Below are 23662 nucleotides of genomic sequence, written 5' to 3'. Positions count from 1 at the left end.
CATAACATATCTGTTTTTACCTGAAAGTTTGGTTATTTCTACTCCTACTATGCAAGGTTAATCTTTTCAAAAAAAAAAAAAAACTATGCAAGGTTAATTAGCTAAGGTAAGATTTTATACCATATTTTTTTATTATTTTCCATTAAATAAATATAACAAATAAACAAAGTTACCTGTATAAGCAAATAGTAATTCCTCATCCATGCAGATGATCTTATTCAAAGCATGCAATTGAAGGAACTTGGATTATAATATTTAATTAGAAGTAGAGATGAAAATTAAGCAAGTCAAGTTGAAATTGGATCATTTCATTTTAAGTTACATATATTTTTTTTTAAAATTTGAGTAATTTTAGATTTAAATTATCATGAGTTCAGGTTATTTGACACTCAAATTAGTCACATTCAAATTATACATATTTAAATCATTTCAAGTTTGAATTGTTAACTTTTAAACTACAATTGAATTAATTTGAACAAATTATTCAGATCAAATCAAATTTTATCGAACATAATTAACCATAGCCAAAAAAAAAAAACAAATAAACATGTGCCAAGAAAAATTAAACCCCATATAAGAACCTAAATTATCAAACATGCAACAATAATTGCCCACGATACCAAATAAGCCTATGGCTATAAAATAAGACTTTAAAACAAGGGGGGAAAAGAGAGGGAGAGAAATAAACTTGCTAAACAGCTTCCAACTGGCTCCAATCTCCACTAACAATGATGGGCAAAATCTCATCAAAGGAGATCAGCAACATTCGCTGGCAGCTCCTCAATAATCACATTATAGAACTTCTGGATGTCAAACAACATCCTTTCATCATCCCTGATCACAAAGTTGATTGCAACACCCTTCCTCCCAAAACGTCCACTTCGTCCAATACGGTGGAGGTAGTTCTCAGGTTGAGTAGGCAGATCATAGTTTATAACAAGAGAGACTTGCTGGACATCAATACCACGAGCAAGAAGATCGGTGGTGATGAGAACACGAGATGACCCAGAACGAAATTCACGCATGATGATGTCTCTTGTATTCTGGTCCATATCTCCATGGGTGGCAGAGACTGTATGGTCTCTGCTCCGCATTTTGTCTGTCAGCCAGTCAACCTTGCGTCTGGTGTTCACAAAAATGACACTCTGAGTAATGGCTAAGGTTTCATACAGATCACATAGTGTCTCAAGCTTCCATTCTTCCTTATCAACATTGACGTGAAACTGTTTTATACCCTCCAGTGTGAGCTCATCACGCTTCACAAGAATCCGCACAGGTTTATTCATAAATTTTCTGGTAATCTCAAGGGCCTCAGGTGGCATTGTTGCAGAGAAGACACCCACTTGCACTTTTTCTGGCAGAAGCTGGAAAATGTCATAGATCTGATAGCAAGAATTTTTCAATCAGAACAATTAAATAATCAAGGGAAATTCCATTATCGTCAATGACAATGTGATCAAGTTTAAAGGAAATAGAAAAAGAGAAGGAATGTCAAGCATCGAAAATTGAAGAAAATAAAAAAAACCAAGAATAAGATTAGAACATATGATAAAGATTTATGGCATAAAACTGACCTGATCCTTAAAACCTCGTGACAGCATTTCATCTGCCTCATCCAACACAAACATCTTAATGTGATCAGCACGAAGTGACTTCCTTCGCAGCATATCAAAAACACGACCAGGAGTGCCAACAACAACATGAACACCACTCGATAAGATGCGTTGGTCTTCACGGACACTGGTCCCACCAACACAAGCATGAACCTTCACACCAAGATAGTCTCCTAGTGCTCGCATAACCTTCTCAATCTGTTGAGCTAACTCTCTAGTGGGTGCCAAAACCAAGGCCTGACATTCCACCAAACTATAATCAAGTTGTTGCAGAATCCCAGAACAAAATGTTGCTGTCTTTCCTGTCCCAGATTGAGCCTGTTGAATCACATCAAGTCCCTTACAGAAGGGAACAATTCCTCTTTGCTGAATTGCAGAGGGTTTTTCAAAACCTACAAAACATAAGCTTGCTTAGTTGATGGACCGTGCATGGTATGAGGTGAAAAAGCAAAGGGACACTTCATAACGCATCAATATTTTAAATCACTTACCTCTACTCATCACTCAAAAAAGCACATCTATATTACAAAAGGAGGTATAGAAACCTCCTAATTCTATGAAGTGCGAAAAGCAAAAGTTGCAAAATAATAGTAATAACAATAGCATACAAAAGACAACATCATTACATATGTACAGAGACACAAAAAGAAGGCAGAATTATGTCTACCGTATGCATAAATTCCCCTCAAAAGATTCTGTAGCAAACCCATGGCATCAAAAGTATCATAAACTTCATCCCATGAGGCAATAACATCCTGTCCATCAGCTAAAAGGCTGTAGCAATCAACATTTCAAAACAAGAAATTAGTATCTGTGTTACAAAAAGAAACAGAACGCAAAGCATTTAAAAGCTAAACTGTTTTATTAAACAAAAAGAATAAAGACAACATCTTTAAACAAAAAGCTAAATGCATCTAACTAGACAGAAAAAAAAAAAAAAAGAAAACTCACAAGTCATTCATTTTACTATCAAATTGGCGAGCATCAAATTGCGATCCCTCTGGTGCAGCCCCTGCCATAACTGCATAAGAACACAAAAAAAAACTCAAAACAAGAAATACTTAAAATGCGAGAAAAGAACAGATAATCGAATTAACTATTGACAATGCCACAATATTTGAGACAGAAAACCAGGATTTCAATTCACACAACAATTTCTTTCGTTCCCTGGCCTTTTTGTCCTTTAAGGAAAACTACCATTACAAACAATTCTCTATTTCTATGTCTAAGGTTCCTCTAAACCAAACAAAATAAGCATTAAAAATACAAGAAAACCAAATCGACAAACATAAAAATAAGTCCTAAAAGTCCAATAAGTATCAATACAATTTGGCTACCAATACGTATCAATTAAATCCTAAATATTTCAATACAGTAAAGAAATTAAAAAGAAAAATATCAAAAGGATGGCTAATTAGAATAAGTTGCAATATTCTCACCAAAATAGGTAAAAAAAAAAAAACCTATGAGCCAAATATTAAAATAAAAATGTAGAAAAGGCCATTAGAAAAAAACATACCTGGAGATGATGATCGATGAAAATCGAAAAGTCGCTTTTCAAAAAAAAGAAAATCGAAAAGTCCAAGTGATAAACAGAAGCTTATTCTGAATAAGGTTTTCGATGAAATTAGAGTTTTTTCCCAAACTCCTCGGATCAACGCCGCGGAGTTTTAAGGAAAAAGATGTTGGAGAAGAGCAAAGTAAGAGTGAAGAGAGGGTGACAAGGGTTCGGTGTCTCAAATACATGCAGTTGCCCTCCAAGGGCGTGGGCCTTTTTTGTTACGTTTCCGGATTTGCCCCCTGGTTCGTAAACCGAGTCAAACCGTTTAAATTTTAGAAGGGAGTTAGATTCGGATCACATATGGGCTTTAGGCCCAGACCGTATTACTCAAAAATCCGTTGCTTTTTTCGATTGTTTTTATATTAAGCTCTTTGTTCTAAGTTACAATAAAATTTCTATAAATTAATACTCCTTTGATCATGAAAATTTATTAATTAATTTATATATTAATTAATAAAAATAATTTATTAAAATAATTTTTTATTTTTTAAAAAATATTAAACAATATATATACTGTGTATTGTGATTATACGAATATTACTTAATAATCGAATTACGAATTATCATTATTTTGTGTATTTGTTTAATCAAAATAAGTTTATGAATGTGATTAGTCTTATTAAATAAAAGTCATAAATCTATCCATTTTTACAACAAATTAAAATTACATTGGATATATACTTAATTAATATACTTCAAAAATATTAAGTTAATAAAAAAATCTAAAAAAACATATAGTATCATAAACGGTAAAACCAAATACAGTATTTTTCGTTTCAACGATGTAAAGAAATCGATAATTACAAATCTGAAAAGTTAATGCAGTAAAAAAGGTTAGAGATGAGATTCAAAGAGACATTAATTTCAAGAAAAAACAAGTAACATCAAAATTATATTTATTAAAAGCTTCTTAATCGAGTCATTTATACATATAATTTTAATGTATAAGAAAAATATTAATTTATATATCAAGTGGGGATCTGTGTGTTTTTTTAAATGTAGTATCTTATGAGTTTAGGGAATTATTAATTTATCATTTTAGCCTTAAGTTGAGAATTGTCGAAAATAGTATTTAATCGAGATTATTAATTTATAGAAGTTTTTATTGTATATTGTTTATGATTTTCTATTTTAAAAAAATTATAAGTATATTAATTCAATTGCAAACAAAGTATCACAGATTTATACTTTCAATTCAAAAATTATATTTATAACGTAGAGCAAGACTCATAACTTCAAGACGTATCTCTTATTAATATAAGATTCATAACATTTTATCTAATCCACTTGTGCAATACTCTCATTGTATTGACTCTTTTAAGTATAGAATAGAAAAATCTACCCTGATTCGAGTCTATCTTAATCTTAATATTTCTTATGAGAGTCTCATATTTAGTTTATCTCGATCTTGATATTTTTTATAAAAATTTAATATCAATAAAGAGTCGAATAAATTTTTATATTACTTATTATGAATCTAAATTTTCAATCTAAAAAACTTACTTATTAAATAGAAAAAGTTTTTTGTGATTATGTCATTTAAATTTACTTAATAATATCGTATTTATCAAATTTTGGACAAAGTTAATTGCCAACTGATTAAAGTTGTCCCATCCTCGAAAAGGTTCAGATACAAAACGGACCCACGAAGGAAACACAATCCACCAGAACTCCTAGGTTCTGGCGAAGTCAATGCCCTGGCACAAGTACGAATGTCGGCATGATTATAAGATTGGTTTTGGATAAGCTTCTCCAAATTTGTCCCTTTCCTTCTTTTCGCGTTCTTCTTCCCACGTACAAAGGCAGGTAAGACTGATTTCTCACCCTTCCCTTTCAAAGGCCGGATTGATGTTGGGCTGCAAAAGTTGAGAGAATAAAAGAATATCCGAATGGATTGATTCCGTTCTATTAGATACCAAAAGGTAACCATGCCATGTTGCTTAAGCTCTCATGCAAACTGTAACCACGTTTATCTGCTACAGAATTTCACAAGTAAAATGACTACAACATTGTACTCACTCAAATCAGCCGGCACAAAACATGTGATAATCATTTTATGGGCAATTCAAAAAGTAATTACCTTTACAATCATTATAACTGATGTGTTCGTGTTAATCTATTGGAGGATTATGGCATGCTGTTCTACCAGACCTTCTTGACCATTTGACTAGGATCAGGCATGACTTGAGAGTTATGATACATGTTGATCACTACCGTCTTGTTGTTTAGTAAGAAAAGCACCTTTGGCATATCCTATGTTCAGCTCTATAATCTTTAGCAGGCTTCTCAGTTCTCATGGCCACCCCCAGATTGTGGTATATCTCTGTGACTTTCAAACACAATGGCTATGGAATGTGCACAAATGACTTCCAAACTGTGATATGACATCTACAAGACCCCCATAACCACCAATTGCAGTAACCTGACAAGAAGAAGTTGGTCAAAACATGAAAAGTATTAACAAATACAAAACACAGTTCAAATTAAAGAAGAAAGACTAATAGCAAGCAAGCATCACTGAATGGAAATGGAAATTTGGAACATACACCAGATGGGTGCAATGAGACTGAAAATGCTGATTGAGGAGCACATTGTATCTGTGAAAGTATCATTCCATTCATGTCAAAACGGCCGAGTACAGGGTCTGCACCAACAGCTAATATCTGAAATGGAATCACGCAAATTATTAGGTGGAAAGAAGAAAGAAAAGACTAAGGCAACCTGACTTATTTGAAAATGACACATAAGTTTAAGAACAACATTAAGTAAGCCATATTGATTAAAAGTCACAAAGTTGGTCTGCTTCAAAAACCCAATTCCAACGTACTTGATTGTCATCAAATACTACATCCTGTATAGATGCACGGCTGGATATATTTGAAATGCATTCAGATGCAGGGAGATTCCAGACTGACAAGCTCCGACCACTGCCACAAGCCTGCAAAGTTAAAAATGTTTCATTCAGGAACCAGAACAGCACATAGCACATAATAAGCTCCTACCATAAATTCTCTTTTATTTGATTCAGCCAATACTTGAAAAAAACCTTTTCAATATGATTAATAGGTGTCTGAAAGATCCATGTTAAAGTGGGGAAAAGGAAGTGCTCATAAGACCCTAGAATAGGAATCTCTCCAATTAAAATATCTATAGACCTCAATTGCTGAAGTCTAAGAGATTATACTCCGGTAACTGACTTCTAAGAGATTTAACCAGGCACAACCACCAACAATAACGAGGCATTTCATTCAATGTTATTGAAGGCCAAATCTTTGCTGGGCAGCACAATATCTTATTTGTTTGATATTTATAATGAGAATCAATCATAAAAACACCATTAGGATTTCACCCTTAAGCTCTTACCAACCAGCTCTCACTTGCATCTAGAGCAATGCAGCTAACACAGGAGATGAGTCCCTTCAACTTATTGTCCTTCAGCGGGTCAATTACTTTAATGCACTTTCCACTTTTGCAATCTATTTAAAGACCATATATATTAGTCAGGTCACAATAGGTCATTATTCAAGACTATATGTTGAATATAGAAAAATTATTTCATTTTGCCATGTCAGTGATGGTGGATCTCACACTAAATATATTCTGAAGCTAGAACTAGCACATGAGAGAGTAAGCTAATTTCAACATAAGATTAAACTAGCTCTCTGTAACTCCTTGAAAATAAGAAGACAGACTGTTACCCCATATTCGTGCAGTCCCATCCTCTGAACCAGTGATAATCTGAACACCAAGAAAGATGATAGATTAGGAAGTTTGCTCTGTATCTCCAACTTAGATAGATAGACGGCTACAATCAGCATAAACTATATGGTAATAGCACAACAGGACCTTTTCTTTTTTTGATGATTAATATTTTTATTAGCATATAGGATAAATAACCGTGGTTGATTAAATGAATAAAATGACAACCCCAAAAAAGTTCATTTTCTGTCAATTAATAAAATGAAACCCAGACTTAAAACTAAAAGAATAAAGTTGTGACAATAAGGATTATTAATCCCACTGTCTGAAAGCAAAATTAAATTAATAACCAAAATAGAGAATCACAAACAGAGGGGAAAAATTGACCTGATTGGAAGAGGCACGGGCTACTATACAATGCAAATAGTCTGAGTGGCCCTTAAAGACCATTTTGATTTCACTCTTCTCCTGAAAGCTCCATTGGAAAGGATGTTAAGAGTCAAAGCAGCTAGCAAAATAAAGGGAGGAATTTAAAGCTATATCCCATGAAAATGGAAAGTATTAACAATCATTTCCCAGAGACAACATGAGGAATGGATTCACTTCAAAACATACCACATCCCAGCAATATGCACAGGAATCACCAGCAGCGGAGAAAATGGATCCCCCCTGTTGTAGCAGAGAGTGGAAAAAGAAACAAATTCATAAAACATAATTAGCCACAAATATAAGCAAATGTCAGTACAACCTACAAATTAGAAGGAAAGGTATTAAAGACCTGAGGATCAACAGCAATGGCATTATTCTCAGGAATTGGAGAGAGAGCACCCCATGGACCTCTGAAAACAGCAATTAGTTGATAAGAAAGAAAGCAATTCTTTTTCAGTGACTTCATAGTTTTTCCAAAAGGAAAAATAGCAGCCGGGAAAATAATATATAACCAGGAGAACACCAAGAGTGAAAATAAGCAGAAAATAATGTATCACAGGTTCAAAATCATGCATAGGTTTAGACAGAAGACATTTTACAAATATCTTTTGGACTCAGAAAGCAACATATGACATGTCTTGTACATTAGAAGCTCCATGCATAGTCAAACCCACATAATAGGAGAGTGAGGGGAGCAAATGGAGTGAGCCTCTAAAGATTAACTTTAATGAAGAAGTAGAAGGATATGCATTACCACACACAAAAGCATCTACTACAAGCTGTGATTACTCACTTATGTTGGGGATTGACCAAGTCAAGAACTGGCTTCATATGATTTCCTGCAAAACATTAAACAAATTGGCAAATTAAACACATTCAGCAAAAGCAACACGTAACATCATTGAATAATAAGTATGGGCAAACAAATATTAATTGTAAGATATTATTTGAGGAAACTATAAGCTTCAAACAAAAGATAAATGATTTACTGACTACTATCAACTTGAACTTCTAATACATACTTCCAGAAGCAACAACTTCCTAAAGTTCAATGTTTATAGTCATACCAATGACATGTTGACAACCTCAGCCAAAATACATGCGAAATTGCATTTCCTACCCAGAGGAGCATTTGAAATTTTGAATGCTAGGAAAATACCTGCTGGGTCTCTGCTCAATCTAAGTTTCAAAGACAAAGGATGGTAAAACAGATGGAAAACATTTAACACTAAAAGAAAATTTCAGAGATCACCACAAGACGACATTAAATTAACATAAAATAGAATAGTACTCTCACATAGAAAACACATGGGTGATATAAAGTGAAAACTTTGAACGCTATCTTATCAAAAGAATGAGTTAAACAGTTCCAAAATCTGGTACCTTGGAAGGTAATAGGCACCTCCGATTCAGTAAATTCCTTCCACCTCCATCCTTTAATTTTACCATCATCACCACAACTGCAAAAATGCTTTAAGAATGTGAACTGCAATAATCAAGGGCTCACAGACCATTGGAATGAATTCCAATCAGACTTGGTTAAGTTAATGAATAACAGCAAGATTCAGCTTGAGCTTGAAATAAGCTCAACCATGCTACACAGAGCAATTTCCTACTCTTAATGCACATAATTATATGAAACAAAACTACAAAAAGGATAGATTTTAATAACATCATATTGAATTAAACCTTAATAACAAAGAATCTTCGCCATTGCCGTAGAATTTCACATCATACGCAGGTCCATCATGCCCTTCAAGGAATCCCTCCGGCTCAGCCGGTAACAGCCTGTCAAATTCCACCACAAGCCAAAGCACAACCAGTTACTCTCACTCAAATTCAAAACAGTAACTAATTAACTGATTCAAAGTTCTTTTACCGTTGAGCCCTCGCACTGCAAAAACCAATCGGCTGCAAGCAAACGTGAAATTCAAGTAAGAATCATTTCTATTCTTCAATGAAATTCTTCTTTATATATATGAAAAAGAAGGAAGAGGAGGACTCACGAGTTTGGAGACGCAAGAGGAAATGGAGTAAGAAGCGATCGAACCATCGCTGGAGGCGACGACGACGCATTCCGGGTTAGGGTTTAAGGAAGGAGCCCAAACGGTTCGGAACACGGTTCGGGTTTGGATCTCTCTGTCCCTCAATATGCTCTCCCTGTACGCTTCTTCGTCCCAATTTGTTGCATCCCCGCACATTTTTCTTAATTTGAATGTTTATGGGGCACGGCTTTCGTTCTCGCTGGGGCTCCGAGCAGCTTTCCCTTCATCAGTTGTCACCATCGTAACTCAGGAGCTTGAAGAAGAGAGCGGTGGGAAATGTTGGGTACTGTAAACGATGTCGTTTTCAGAGGCTGGAAAACGGGCTAGGAGCCCGAAATTCATTTGGGCCTTTTGGGCTCAACCGGAGTTTGTATGTGGAAAAGCCGACGTTTAGTTGGTAATACCGAAAAAACACAAGAATAGAAATTTACACTCTTTTCTTGACTGTCACCAAAGTGAGTTTCGGCATCTCCAAAGCCGCTCTCTGGAGAAAACCCTAAAGATTCTCCCCCCTCTTAATAAAAACCGAACAAAGACTAATCTTTCTATTGCTTTTTGTTTGAAGATCTGATTTTATATTTTCTCATCTCAATATCTGCCCCATAAATCTCTCAGCATTTCCCCAGATTGAGAATCTGCTAAAGTTTTGTCCTTTGAATACGAGTAAGTTACGTATTTCTAATCTTTTTCACCTAATCACGCAGATCTATTTACTAATTATATCACTTTGCATATACTTTTTATGTCGTTTCAATAGATTTATTTAATAGGTTCTTGCTTGTTGCTATGCTTTTCGGCCCAGTTTTTAATTTTGGACATGCATTTTTTTTATTTGTTCAGGTATATGTTGAGAAAATAGCTGAGATATTCAGATAATCTTCTGGGTATATTAAAGTAGCTGAAATTGATTGATTGCCTGAAATGAGTGATAACAATTCACCACCTGGGTCGCCCAAAGTAAACCCAGATCAGAATTCTGAGGCTATCCAATTGCCCAAAGATGATAGCTCACTTGAAACCATAGTTCGAAGGTTTCAGGATACCATGTCCTTAGCAAAGAAACACAAGTTTTGGGAAACTCAGCCTGTTGGTCAATTTAAGGATGTTGGGGACACAAGTTTACCTGAGGGCCCAATCGAGCCTGCGACCCCATTGTCTGAAGTCAAACAGGAACCTTATAACCTTCCGAGTCCGTATGAATGGACCACTTGTGATATGGATTCAGAAGAGACTTGTACTGAGGTTTACAATCTTTTGAAGAACAATTACGTCGAGGATGATGAGAATATGTTTAGGTTCAATTATTCCAAGGAGTTTCTGAGGTGGGCTTTGCGGCCCCCTGGTTATTACAAGAGCTGGCACCTTGGGGTCCGTGCTAAGGCTTCAAAGAAGCTTGTTGCTTTCATTACTGGTGTCCCTGCAAGAATAAGGGTGCGTGATGAAGTTGTGAAGATGGCAGAGATCAATTTCTTGTGTGTTCATAAGAAGCTGAGATCAAAGAGACTTGCACCTGTGATGATTAAGGAGGTTACTAGGAGAGTTCATTTGGAGAATATTTGGCAGGCAGCGTATACAGCTGGAGTTGTTCTTCCGACACCAATTACTACCTGCCAGTACTGGCATAGGTCATTGAACCCCAAGAAGCTTATTGATGTTGGCTTTTCTAGGCTTGGGGCTAGGATGACAATGAGCCGAACCATTAAACTCTACAAGTTACCTGATTCTCCTGCCACCCCTGGATTCAGAAAGATGGAGCTTCGTGATGTCCCTGCTGTCACTAGGTTGCTCAGAAACTACTTGAGCCAGTTTGCTGTTGCTCCAGATTTTGATGAGAATGATGTGGAGCACTGGCTTCTTCCTACTCAGGATGTCATAGATAGTTACTTGGTTGAGAGCCCAGAGACGCATGACATAACTGACTTCTGCAGCTTCTACACTCTTCCTTCGTCTATTCTTGGCAACCAGAACTATTCAATTTTGAAAGCTGCCTACTCTTACTATAACGTCTCCACTAAGACTCCATTGCTTCAGTTGATGAATGATGCTCTTATTGTTGCTAAGCAGAAGGATTTTGATGTTTTCAACGCACTGGATGTCATGCATAATGAGTCTTTCCTCAAAGAATTGAAATTTGGACCAGGTGATGGGCAACTTCACTACTACCTCTTTAATTATCGGATACGAAGTGCCTTGAGACCATCTGAGCTTGGTCTTGTACTCTTATAGGTTGGTATATTTCAGCTTTGGTTCTGCAGTTTTGTTTCCAATTTAGGTTTGGATTGCATCATATTTATTGTTCCACTGCATCCACGGCTAGGGATGGGGTTTGCAGTGCATGCAAGAGCAGCCTTTATTGTGTTACTGAGCTTTAATTGCTTAGGAAATACAATATTGCTGACATCGCAGATTGTTCAATGGACACAAATAATGTTGAGATTTTGCATGTGGTTTATTCTCAGTCTTTATAATGCTCTTGCTGTTTTTCCTTGCCTCTTCTGGTTATTGTCCCTGTTTCATATTTGATTAATTCCTTTAAAGATTAAACAAAGCTGCAGCAACTGCAGTTATTTCATTTCATTATTTATCTGGCGATGAATTTTTGCATGGTCAATCTGAGGGGAATGGAGCAGACTTGCCTAGAATGACTGTGGTCTTTTGGCAAGTTTTCATGAAAACAACTTTTCGAGTTGCATTTAGCTTTGTCATATTTGCAATAATCGCATAAGAGGTCTCCAATTGGATGGTGTAAAGTCAGCTCTTGTTCTTTCATTTTTGACATGCAACAAATGTTAATGATATACTTAGCAACTATTTTCAACTTGCAACAAGTTTAATTAATTTGCTGCCACTATAAAGAGAACAGTATGACTTCCTTTATCGTTCAAAGACGCCGCAGCTGGCATGAGCGCGCTCATCCTCTGTGGACTCATCAATGGCGCCGCTGTAGGAGGCCCAACACTGGCAAACCATCCGGGCTTGTTATTCGTCCTTCTCAATGGAACAAAAAGGAAAGATGGGGAAGTGGGAAAAATATTATCTTCGTAGTAGTAGAATATGGCTCCCACCTCCTGGGTAAACAAAAGCCTCTGTACCTCTCTAGTTATGTTACGAAGAAAAGGACACAAGCCAATTTGAAGAGTGATTTCTTTTGAGTTTGACTTGATTAACTTATAGGTGGTTTTGAGTTTTGGCTTGAAATTGATTAAATCTTTTACATATGATAGAGCTTTATTTGATTACAGAAGCTTAGCTATCATACCGATAAAATTAAAGAAAATAATTAATTGCCACTTGTTAACCTTTAGAGTTATATTTGATATTAAATACTATCAATCAATCAAAAATCATTAATGAATTTTTTTAGTCAAATTGTTAGCATTTGATGTAAAATGATTTCTAATGATTTTTGTTTAAAAAATTTATTTTGAATTTTGTTTAAGGTGGATAAAGCCTCATTCAACTTGAGCGATCCATCCCTATACCAATCTATTTTGATTTTAAAATTTAACTTAAATCAGATGACTAAACCTACCTAAAACGATCCAAACCTAGTTAACAGGAACATGAAGATGAGGTGACCCAATTTTTCTTTGACCCAAAGTTACAAAATCCAGCCTGACCCTAGCCTTCCAATTGTCACCTTGGTGATAATGCTCTTATTCAACTGGCACCTTCTTCCTCACATGCAAAAGCCATTAATCATTAATTTGTCTTACACATGTAATTACGTATTAGAAATTAAGTATAAAAGCTTATTTTTTCATTTTATTTCGGTCAATGCGTGGTCCTCTGGAAGAGAAAGTATGGATAACTCTGAGAATTCGGAATGGAGAACATTGAACTTTTTGCTGCACTAGCAAGAAGCAACAAAATTCAAATAACTGGGGAGTCATCTCTCATATGAATTAGTCAAGTCACATCCCAAGAGAAAGAAGAGAAAACACTACCAACAATATGTACATGTTCTAATTCAAGGGGTCATCTCTATTGTTAATCCACATTTCCTAGGCCATGAGCAGAATTTCACCTCGAGAACCTGCAATAAATAAAACATACAAAATTTATAAGAAATGGAAACATAAAGCTTAATCAAGCAAAAATATGAGCACGAAATATAATAATACATTACATGTTTCAAAAATCTCTTTGGCCAACTGTAGCAGTGAATCCATATCTTCAGCCATTTTTGAGACTCTTTCTGCCTCTTTAACTGCTTCAGCTGCGACAAACGACTTATTTTCTGCTTCAGCAATCAAATAGGCAGCAGTTACTGAAGCTTCTTCAACTGAATCACAAGTTACATGCTTAAGCCGCATTCCTTTCTGATTTGGGCTAGGTGTCTTTGTCCCAAATGTCTCATCTTTTCTCATCTTGTACCGATTCTGCACCTGTGTTATTATGATAAATAAAGCAAAACAGATTTCATATTTCAGATCTACTATAAGGTTACCCTAACAAAACAATCTGCAAACACAATTTACTTCCACAGCTTTAATAAATTCTTTCGTGGCTCACCCACATTTTTTTTTCTCGGAAATGTATATTTCTTAGCAGTATGTACTTCCACAACTATGACAAATTTTTTCTTGGCTCACAACATTTCTTTCTCAGAAATATATATTCTTAGCGGCTAGAAGTGTATTAGTTAGACTTGTGATCATCACTACAAACTTGCATACATATTTTTTTAATATTTTCTATGCACAAATCTTGAGCCTTCTCAAATCAAGAAATGGGTAAAGATTCGAAAGCAAAATGCCTAAGATAGTCAGAAATAACAAAAAGGCAACAAAAATGTGTAATAAAATCTAAGAAACGCTATGGTATTTGAACTATTAACTTTTGAGTAAAGTAACTTTTATTCCATCTTTAATTAAATATCTTGGTAAAAATTTGAATGATAAGAATATTATAAGTGTTGTACATATCCCCAAAGTTATATGTTACTCCATAGAATGATATGTCAAATAGAGGGTAGTAGTAATCGCGGCATCTAAATGGCTGGAATTTCTTAATATATAAAATTTTGCCATTACAAGGCAACAGAGATATTCAAGAAACGTTCTAACTAGTCATATTCTGTTAAATTAATCATCTATGAGTCTGTCAGAAGCTCATATACTCGAAAGATGTCAATTGCTGGTAACACTAATTAGAATATCACATTGATGGAGGATATGCGTTTTCCTGTTACAAAAGAAGTTTTATCAGCAATTTGACTCCAATTATATTTTCCTTTTGTTCCAATGAAGACATATGAAAACAGATAAAAGGTCATGTAGACTCTTCTTCACAACTCATATCAACAGAGCACTTTGATCCCTAACTAGAAGTGCAGGACCATTGTGCAACAAAGAAGCCCAAAGTCATCTCCATAATTTATCTCCTATAAATAGGATCTACAGCAATCCTATATGAAGGGCGATTATTTTATTTATAGTAATCTAAATGACTTGAAACTAAACATTTCAAAAACTAGTAGATGGCCACGGATAAAAAGAAGGATAGAATCATTCACCTTTTCTAGTTTTTCTACTGCAACCAGCCTTTTCAACCTTGAACATAACTGCTTCCTAAAGCTTTGGGGCACCTCTTGCCTTTGCTGCACAATTTATTAAGGAAAGAACATACTCATGATTTTGATAATGTAAGCAAACAACCAGAGAGAAATTAAGTTACAATGCTGAAAATAAGAACCCAAACAATTAAGATAGAGAGACATCAAAACAGTAAAGGAGCAAGAATTTTGAATACCATCATCTAAGTATTCACGGTCAAGCATCATTTGGTATTTCTGTGCATCTCAAATGAAGATTTGGAAAAGAAAAGGAAAGAAAAGGAGCAACATGGAGGCTGTAGCTAGCTTGAGAAAATTCCAGGTTTGAAAAGCCCTTAGCAGCAAGCCTAACATGCATAGCAGGACCTTAGGCCCCGAGTCCCTGACATAGTTTCTTTAGAGGGGAAGCTCCTCTAGCACAACAGAAATTCACATGCATGGTTTCCTAAGATCCAACTGTTCCTCAAATTCAGTCTTAGCATCAATAATGAGATGTATGGATTTTTTAACAGCCATTTTTACCTCTGGGATGATTAGAGACAATATCTCAAAATCAATCTGGACATATACACAAAGTAGCAGCAAAAAAGTCTTCTACATACACAAGCCCACGTAGACTTTTGAGATAATCAAAATGTTCTTTTCCTAACCAAACAGGTACCTTTCTGCCCGGAAAACAAATTAATGATCATGAAATGATGACAAAAATGAAAATTACATGGTACCTCAATGTAGCTGATAATTGCTCTGTTATCTGATCCGTTTGGCTCTTTCAATGCTGATACAGCTTCGATAATCATTTCATTGTACCGGCTACAATTATGTAATAATGTCAAACAGCACAGTACACAAATGGTTATCACAAAGAAACTGGGGGAAGGGAGAAGAAACAATTACTAGCGATAGAGCAGAAAACTAAAATTCGAAATTTAGTATACCATCAAAACATCTTTAAGAAGAAGCAGGCTTGACCCCTTCATTTCATATTAAGAGGAAGAAAAAAATTCGTTTCTCCTTGATAACTTCATGCAACTATATAGTAACTAAAAATGATAAATTAACTAAAACTCCACGAAATTCACTACCATAATCACGGCAAACTTCTCAAATTAACTACCAATGCATCAATTAAGAGTTTGGGGGAGAATTAATGTATAGCATTGTTATTTGTTACGAAGCATTATAAAGGTTGCTAATTTGTTAGGAAATGCATACAGTGATGAACAAATGGCCAAATAAATGCATTTTGGAGAAGAGAGAGAGAGAGAGAGAGAGAGAGAGAGAGAGAGAGAGAGAGTAAAAAGGCATACTTTGAAGCGAAGCTTTTTGACGAATCATCAGCGACTGGTTTCGACGAGGCATTTCGCTTAACAGGAACAGAGCTCTGCGGAGTCGAACCGTCGGAGTTTGCTTTGGGCTTTGACGTCCTTGATTTTTCCCGGGAACCATGGCCGCCGGAACCACCACTCAAATTCCGCCACTTGTCCTATACAAACAGAATGTCAGATAAAGAAAATAAAATAAATTTTCAAAAGAAACTATTGAAAGATGATGGGGAGGGGGACCTTCAGATCAATGTTGGAGCGAGCGAAGAGGAAGGGGCTTAACTCCGGGTCTCTTTGGATTGATTTCCAATTCCCTTTGCCATATTTGGCTACTCCTGCTCTCAATGCTTCTTCTTCTTCTGCTGTCCACTTCTGCTTTGGATTCCCCATCGCTCTATCTCTCCCTCAACGATGCGCAGCGCCGCTACTGCCGCCAGCGCCACTCTTTCTTCTAAACCGACGGTGACGTTTCAGCTTTGAAAATCGTTCGACTGCTCGGGTGACGTGCCCGTTTGCAGACACATACTTTGCCTTTGTTTACTGGTCACTAAAACGACAGCGCTTCAATTTTTTGCGGCTTTTGAGAGGAGTGGGCTTTTACAGAGTCCACCAATCGTTCTGCTCCACCTGGAATCGAAAGTGAGTTATACCGCCTTAAGTGTTATTGTAGAATAATGGTAACATAATTATATTTATAAAGCTGATTAAATTTTCCATTACAACTGATGGTTAAGAATCATTAGCCAAAGTTAAACAGTCGTTAATCACCTTCTGGTTGAAGAAAAGGCCAACTTGAACAGTAGGGAAAAGAAAAAAAAAGTTTAAAAAAATTAAAGAATAGGAGGAGACAGTTAGTTCATAGTGACGAAAGTCGAATTTTCATGACGACCAATGGTCAGCCAGCCCGATACGGTAAAGTGGGAAGATGATGAGGAGGCCAAAAGGTGGGAAAGGTGAAATTGGCTAGTTGCTTCTGATAGGACCAAAAACAATTTTGCTTGCATAAATTAAAATTTGTTGGTACTTAATAATTTTTACAAGTCAATGTATGTTACATATGGGGCCTTAGTGTTGCCTTGAGTTTGTCTCTTCGAGGAAATTAAGGTTCATGTTTACGGTGTACTGTTACTTAAGGGTAGGTAGCAGCGAGCAAAGGGAGGTGTCGAGGATTTTCTTTAAAATTTAGAAAGTTATTAAAAAGAAGGGTACCAATAACATTACCAAATGCCAACAACCCATAGGTGCATGGCAAGTTGCCAGTGATTTAATTGTCAGGGCTCGGAAGAGGAACAAATACAGGCAAAGGCCCAAGAAATGGGGTAGTGAACTCCCAACCAATGCCTTTTTTGGAGGCAAGGAAGCGGTTGGGAGAAAGCAAAGAAATGAACGGACCACAACATATGGGTCTGCTCGGTGGAGTCTAAGCCCGGAAGCCATTTCATCAAAGCCGTACACTTGTCGTGATCGTACCCGTCTTTGTTTTTATTCGATTCCTTTGTAATACAGGGTAGCCCCTTATAAAAGGGGTCTCGAATCCGCATGAACATCAAGGAGCGCAGTGCCAAGTGCAAAACTCATCCCAACTTGTAGTGTGTGTATCCGAGTGAGCAAAAAAGAAGATACATGGCTATGGGTGGGAACAAGCAGAAGAAATCTTTCTCTTTTTTCAGTTTCTTCAAAGCTAAGAAGGATCGTAGGGAGGATCATTCATATTCAGCCGCCGAAGACGTTTGGAGCACACGAAAGGTGTATCCAAGTGATGAAGACAATACGCTCAGGGTGGTTGCTGAGCCTGGTATTGACAAGAAAGCTTCTGCTTTCATTGCCAATTTCCATGCAACTCGTGTCTCAGAAGCAATTCATCACCAGCTCGCAGGCTGAATATGAGACCGCCCCCTCATATGAAAGCCACTTCTCCTTTAGACCACTCTAGCTAGCAAGTTCCCTTCCAATGATCTTCTGTTTTTTTTCAGCGAGACAGCAAATTGTTCTTAATCATTATCAGTTTGTTTATAGTTTCTGAAGAAAAAATAAACATTTGTGAATTCTTATAAAGGAATCAGTCCGGCGAGATTTGCTTCTGTTCAAGTTTTTATGTATGATTGTTTCCTTCTTTCATTGGACAAAATACATGGACAGTCTCAGTCCTGTATCCTGTAAGCACCCTGTTTTTTGCTTCTATACTAATATTAATTCTACCTATAAATCATACAACACCATAAATCAATTTCCGTGTTCCTTGCATTTGGACTTAAATGAACAGAAAAGCTGATGTTTCAAGGTACCTGGTATTGGCTGAAAACTGAATAGCTTAAGTTGCAGGGTTTCTCTACACTTTGATTCTGGGATAGAATCAATGTCAGTTCATGAGCTTCGGCTAGTGGAAATAGTAAATGAAAAATGGAGCTCCAAGGTACTAATTTAAGTTAATTCACGAAGATTCATACTTGCTAGCAGTTTCCTAGCTAGTTGATGAAACAGCAATGAAGGCTGGTGTTCCTTAAACTCTGAAACTTAAGCAAATTTCAGGTTAGTATTGGGCGTTACCAACGTATATTTTGAATTATTAAAGAATTAATATATCCGATGGGTACCCTGAGCCGAGTAATTCAAGCAATTTTCCGCAGTTTTGGTTCGAGCAAGAATGCCTGCCTTGCTGCTGCTTCTTGGTTAAGCTTAAGCAAGTAAGCATTCAGACAGAATATGAAATAATTGGTACCTCCATGTGTGTGGAATCTGACAAATCTCCACTAATAGGAGTTATGGATTGCTCCGCACAAATGTACTACGTGATGTACACATATATCCTCTCATCACTCTTGCTTTAATTTAACATTTCACTCATCACATGTCACAAACATCCTTTCGCATTTCCTTTTATGTTTTAGCTCCTTTTTCAGTACCATCTTTCCTTTTCTTCTTGCCAGCTTTCAATCAAAGCCAAATATTCTCCCGCAAAAGCATGGCAGAGAGGAAACCCACAATAAAATCTGGAAATAGTTACAAATGCTAGCCAAGACGCTGCAAAATTTTCAGCTTCGGAATATCATTGGCAGTAACATGAAAAGTTGCACCTGTACAATAATGAATCAGAGCAGTGCCAACTGTCAAGCACTTGAAAACCAATGGCGAGGGTCGCCCTAAAACCTCCTGAATTCGTTCGTCTCTAGAGAATGTGCAAGCATCTGGCATCCTTGTAGCAAATGCATGAACGTATGATCTCTTTGTTTTGCACTTTGGTCTATGCAATGACCCCATGTCTTCCAGAAAGGAATCTTGCTATCATTGAAAAACACTGTCTCTATTTTTCTAATATTGCTTAAACAATACAAATAGATGCTTTATTAAAGCTCAATCTGTTGGTTCAATGCCTTTAATCACGTGTTCCCTTAGGTATAAGATTGTTTAATGAAAATATCTGAGGAAGTATTTCTTGGCTTAAGGTATCCATTGCCATACGCAACTATATTCTTAAACTTAAGATTTTAGATTTTTTTTTGTGAAAAATGTCTTACACCTTCACAAGGGTAAAATATTTTAGACGAAATAATTAAAAAAATCTCTAAATTATTTTAAAAAATTTAAATAAATTTTTTATTATGTTCAATCAAGTATTTATATTTTTCTTTTAAATCAAATAGGATCTTATATTTTTATTTTAAACCAAATGAGTTTTTATAACTAATAATGGACATAATCAAAATATCACTTATCATTTTATGTCATGTGATGTTAACACAGATAATGACATATTATAATTAATTATGACATAATATACTTACATATTATAATTGATAATGACATAGCATGCTAATATAGTATTATGATATGATTATGACATTTTCACTTTTTATATCAACACCACATCAGTGTTATGTGAAAATAAAATGATAAGTGAACTAATAGTAATTAATCAACCATTAGTTATAAGAGCTTATTTGATTAAAAATAAAAATACAAAAACTTAATTAAACGTAATAAAAAAATTTAAATTTTTTTAATAATTTAAGTAGTTTTTCAAATATTATGCAAATATTTTTAAAAAAACATTATCTTCCATCAAAATAATAAAGATTGATGAATTTATTCTAAAAAATATTTTACTCCAAAACAGCATGCCCAAAACCACGAGTAGTATAATTTTTTCTTCTCTTTTTTAAAAGATTGCTGCTACCTACCATGAGCAGTATAATTTGACTACATAACACGTACATGTTAGGTATTTTATCATTTTGTATATATTTAATGTAGTAAATGTTAGTATGTCTTTTTTAATAAAAAATAAGAATAAAGGTTAAATTTATTAATTTATAATGTGATAAATCAATTTTACATCCATTTTTAATTGATGTAATTTTTTCATAATTTTTTTTAATTTGATTCAAATATGGTCGAGAGTTAAAATATTCTAATATTAAGATGATAAACAAATGTATATTTTTAAGTTACTAATTAAAAGAAAATATACATAAAAAAGGAAAAAAAAGCATAATATTTAGAAAAGTCTCTGAATTAATTTTTAAAAAATATAAATAAGTCATTATTTTATTATTATGTTCAATTAAATTTTTATATTTTTATTTTGAATCAAAAATGCCTTTATGACTATCCATTATCAAATATGCCTTTATATTTAAAGTATAAATCATCAACATGTCACGACTAGCCTCACAGTTTTATCTCACAAAAGGGCTTTCACATGTCGATATGGGATTAATGGCCCATTATGCCATGACATTTTCACCACTCCAACAAAGGTCCACTATTTTCATCACTCCAAACAGAGATACACTATCTTCAATGTCAAATTGCTAATAGTTAAAGTTTATTTTGATACCAATTGTCATTGTTCACATTAAATTGCAAGGTATTGTTCACTTTGGTTTGGTCTCATAAAGTATTTCTTATAAGTTGAAGATGATGTATGATTTCACTTTAGTACACAATCAATGTACGATTTATAACTCTTCATTAAGACCGTGACATCTTTTATTGATGTAGAATTTATGGCTCCTTGTTGAGAACGCGGCATCATAACCATTAATCAAAGATTAGTTATCAAGATCTATTTTATCTAAAATAAAAAATATAAAAACTTAATTTAACGTAATAAAAAAATTAGAATGATTCATGAGTTTTTCTAAATATGTAAAAAAAATTTGATAAAAAATTTATAATGACCCTATCATATGGCAAGAACATCGAAATTTGAGGTAAAATCGTTTTTAAATTGTATATTTAAATTAATCTATATATAAGGTTCAAATTCTTCTTTCTTTAACATGTTTGTAATTATTTTTTCACGTTTGAATTTTATTAAGAAGAGTTGACAATTGGAAAGCATTTAAAACGGTAGGCAAACAACATTTAATTAATATGTACCTAAAAGCCGTGACTTTTAACGAAAAGTTTATTGATGTGATCATGACATCAATGCGACAGGTAAATTCAACATGTAATTCTGTACAATTCATTGTTTAAAAAAAAATAATGAGAAAATAAACCTCTATTGCATTCATTATCATTATCTACTTGTCCAAGTTTTGGTGATGGTTTGAAATTATTGACACGTTCGATTGTCGGTTTTGTTAAAGTTAAGTTTAAAAAATATTATTTAAATTTTAAAAGTTTTAAATTCTTTATATGCAAAAGAAAATGCAAAAATATATCCCTTTATTTATAATTTGACTAAAAAGCAAATAAAGGTTTTGAAAAATTAAAAAAAAAAAAAAAAAAACTTAAACATTTTATGAATAAAAAAGTTAATGATTTTATTTTTGGCTTAAAACGATAGCGATTAGATACCCTTTGATCATTTTTAATCAATTATGATCTGTTTGTTCTATACTTGCGCATATGATAACTTAAAAGTAAAAAAAGGAAAAGAAAAAGAAATAAAAAGATATGGAAATATGAAATAAGGACCAATTACGTGCAAAATGTTTGGGACTGTAAGAAATTTACATGATTGGTAGAGAAAAGAAGGACCAATTTGAAAGAAAGGAAATTATTGACCAGGAAAGAAAATGAAATCGAAAAATATATAAAAAAAAGGGGGGATCAAGGTTAAATTTGTCAATATAGTATTATTTAATATTGAATTTTATTAATATGTCTCAATTCTATTGAATTTATTATTATATTTTTATTGATTTTTGGAAAAAAATAATAAAATTAAAACATATTTCACAAGAAGATATCTTGTTAACGTAAGTAAAAAGTTTTTGTCAATTTTATTATTTTATTTAAAATTTAATAAAATTAAAAATATGACAAAATTTAATATAATTTAATATTAACTTAAAAAATAATAATATTAAAATAATATTCATATAATATAAAAATAAATTTCTCTCGTGCATCATGCACGCCAATTGTCAATGTTATTTTTTAAAAAGTAAAATCTCTATAAATTAATACTCTTGACATCATAAAAATTATTAATTAATCAATATATTATTTAATTGATAAATTCATAAATAAATAAAATTATATATTAATTAATAAAAAATTAATTTATGAACATTTATTTTAAAATATTAAATTTAATATATGTACTACGTATTATAATTATATGAATATTACTTAATTATCCAATAACGTATTATTATTATTATTATTATTATTATTCTACATATTTCTTTAATCAAAATAAATTTATAAATGTAATTAGTCTTATTAAATAGAATTCATGAATCCTTTTATTTTTGTAACTAACTAAAATTACATTTGATATATACTTTAATTAATATATTTCATAAACATTAACTTAAAAAAACATATTTAAAAAGAACAATAATAAACATAATCATGATCTCATTATAACTATAACAAATAAAATATATAAACCATTATATAAGTATAACATAAAAAATTCAAATTACACCAAAAAACAATTGTAACAATAGGTGTTAGAAATATTTAACTTGCAAGTGAACTAAGAAACAATCACATTACATAATTTTCTTTTATAATATGAAAATATTACATCAGAACTTGTTAATGTAATAAAAAAATTAAAGATACAGTCCAAAGAGGTATCAATTTCATAAGAAAAAATAACATTTAAATCATAATTTACAAAAATTTTCTAGTTAAGTCATCTATATATATAATTATGATAATAAAAAATTATTAATTTATATATTAAATAAAATTTATATAAAATTTTAAAATATATTATTTTATTAATTTAATAAATTATTAATTTGTCATGTTAATTTTAAATTAAAAACGATTAAAAATATTATTTAATTAAAATTATTAATTTAACGAGTGACGAGATCGAGAATTTGAGATTAAATTCGTCACCGACGTCGTTTGGCTCAGCAGATTATGATAGGGGCTGGCTTTCTGCGGAGAGTTGCCCAATCCATGTAATCCACGTGGCAAACAAGTGATGACAGCTGAACATCTCAGCAAATTAAATGCCA

General features: G+C 33.7%; 4 protein-coding genes and 1 pseudogene across 7 annotated transcripts; 2 read left to right on the top strand and 3 right to left on the bottom strand.

Annotated features, from left to right (window-relative positions):
* Positions 1 to 548: 548 nt before the first annotated feature.
* On the bottom strand, positions 549 to 3327 carry LOC148760638 (eukaryotic initiation factor 4A-15-like). Its single transcript, XM_088810415.1, has 5 exons — positions 3133 to 3327; positions 2565 to 2634; positions 2281 to 2387; positions 1575 to 2005; positions 549 to 1382 (listed from the first exon to the last, which is right to left on the bottom strand). The coding sequence occupies exons 2-5, from the start codon at positions 2630 to 2632 to the stop codon at positions 747 to 749; spliced, it is 1242 nt and encodes a 413-aa protein (XP_088666541.1). The 5' UTR covers positions 2633 to 2634; positions 3133 to 3327; the 3' UTR covers positions 549 to 746.
* A 1391-nt stretch (positions 3328 to 4718) lies between these two features.
* DWA1 (DWD (DDB1-binding WD40 protein) hypersensitive to ABA 1) lies at positions 4719 to 9604 on the bottom strand. 2 transcript variants are annotated; one of them, XR_016028660.1, is made up of 14 exons: positions 9309 to 9604; positions 9182 to 9213; positions 8992 to 9090; positions 8686 to 8762; positions 8096 to 8141; positions 7652 to 7712; positions 7489 to 7542; positions 7261 to 7341; positions 6873 to 6912; positions 6538 to 6650; positions 6002 to 6112; positions 5721 to 5837; positions 5255 to 5596; positions 4719 to 5030 (listed from the first exon to the last, which is right to left on the bottom strand). XR_016028660.1 is itself a non-coding variant. In XM_088810416.1 (13 exons), the coding sequence occupies exons 1-13, from the start codon at positions 9501 to 9503 to the stop codon at positions 5507 to 5509; spliced, it is 1116 nt and encodes a 371-aa protein (XP_088666542.1). In that variant the 5' UTR covers positions 9504 to 9604; the 3' UTR covers positions 5057 to 5506. The 2 variants fall into 2 exon arrangements, 1 of the variants encoding a protein (XP_088666542.1); XM_088810416.1 differs by lacking the exon at positions 4719 to 5030 and having other exon boundaries at positions 5057 to 5596.
* A 159-nt stretch (positions 9605 to 9763) lies between these two features.
* NMT1 (myristoyl-CoA:protein N-myristoyltransferase) lies at positions 9764 to 12359 on the top strand. Of its 3 annotated transcripts, none has more exons than XM_007012710.3 (3): positions 9764 to 10010; positions 10188 to 11573; positions 12211 to 12359. In XM_007012710.3, exon 2 carries the CDS (start codon positions 10269 to 10271, stop codon positions 11571 to 11573), a length of 1305 nt encoding a protein of 434 aa, XP_007012772.3. In that variant the 5' UTR covers positions 9764 to 10010; positions 10188 to 10268; the 3' UTR covers positions 12211 to 12359. The 3 variants fall into 3 exon arrangements, with proteins under 3 accessions (XP_007012772.3, XP_007012773.3, XP_017982834.2); XM_007012711.3 differs by having other exon boundaries at positions 12204 to 12359; XM_018127345.2 differs by lacking the exon at positions 12211 to 12359 and having other exon boundaries at positions 9764 to 10014; positions 10188 to 11805.
* An 860-nt stretch (positions 12360 to 13219) lies between these two features.
* Positions 13220 to 16758, bottom strand: LOC18588360 (telomere repeat-binding factor 4-like). Its single transcript, XM_018126586.2, has 6 exons — positions 16470 to 16758; positions 16215 to 16390; positions 15630 to 15717; positions 14866 to 14949; positions 13477 to 13735; positions 13220 to 13383 (listed from the first exon to the last, which is right to left on the bottom strand). Exons 1-6 carry the CDS (start codon positions 16617 to 16619, stop codon positions 13352 to 13354), a joined length of 789 nt encoding a protein of 262 aa, XP_017982075.2. The 5' UTR covers positions 16620 to 16758; the 3' UTR covers positions 13220 to 13351.
* A 1002-nt stretch (positions 16759 to 17760) lies between these two features.
* On the top strand, positions 17761 to 18388 carry LOC148760637 (uncharacterized; annotated as a pseudogene).
* Positions 18389 to 23662: the final 5274 nt, after the last annotated feature.

The sequence above is a fragment of the Theobroma cacao genome, chromosome 9 (assembly GCF_053813885.1).
Source record: "Theobroma cacao isolate CCN51 chromosome 9, ASM5381388v1, whole genome shotgun sequence".
In the NCBI taxonomy this organism is placed as follows: domain Eukaryota; kingdom Viridiplantae; phylum Streptophyta; class Magnoliopsida; order Malvales; family Malvaceae; genus Theobroma; species Theobroma cacao.
This window is presented reverse-complemented; position numbering and strand designations above follow the sequence as displayed.

Bases quoted from the DNA above. Each gene is read 5' to 3' on its own strand.
- LOC18588360 (XM_018126586.2), bottom strand. From the start codon at position 16,619: ATGGGGAATCCAAAGCAGAAGTGGACAGCAGAAGAAGAAGAAGCATTG. The intron at 16,391-16,469 runs GTCCCCCTCCCC...CTGTTTGTATAG, and splicing joins GCTCCAACATTGATCTGAAG to GACAAGTGGCGGAATTTGAG. The intron at 13,384-13,476 runs GTAATGTATTAT...TATTTATTGCAG, and splicing joins CAAAGAGATTTTTGAAACAT to GTTCTCGAGGTGAAATTCTG.
- LOC148760638 (XM_088810415.1), bottom strand. From the start codon at position 2,632: ATGGCAGGGGCTGCACCAGAGGGATCGCAATTTGATGCTCGCCAATTT. The intron at 2,388-2,564 runs GTGAGTTTTCTT...TGATTGCTACAG, and splicing joins GATAGTAAAATGAATGACTT to CCTTTTAGCTGATGGACAGG. The intron at 2,006-2,280 runs GTAGACATAATT...TATGTTTTGTAG, and splicing joins GAGGGGAATTTATGCATACG to GTTTTGAAAAACCCTCTGCA.
- DWA1 (XM_088810416.1), bottom strand. From the start codon at position 9,503: ATGTGCGGGGATGCAACAAATTGGGACGAAGAAGCGTACAGGGAGAGC. The intron at 9,214-9,308 runs GTGAGTCCTCCT...GTTTGCTTGCAG, and splicing joins CCTCTTGCGTCTCCAAACTC to CCGATTGGTTTTTGCAGTGC. The intron at 5,838-6,001 runs GTACGTTGGAAT...ATTCCATTTCAG, and splicing joins TAGTATTTGATGACAATCAA to ATATTAGCTGTTGGTGCAGA.
- NMT1 (XM_007012710.3), top strand. From the start codon at position 10,269: ATGAGTGATAACAATTCACCACCTGGGTCGCCCAAAGTAAACCCAGAT.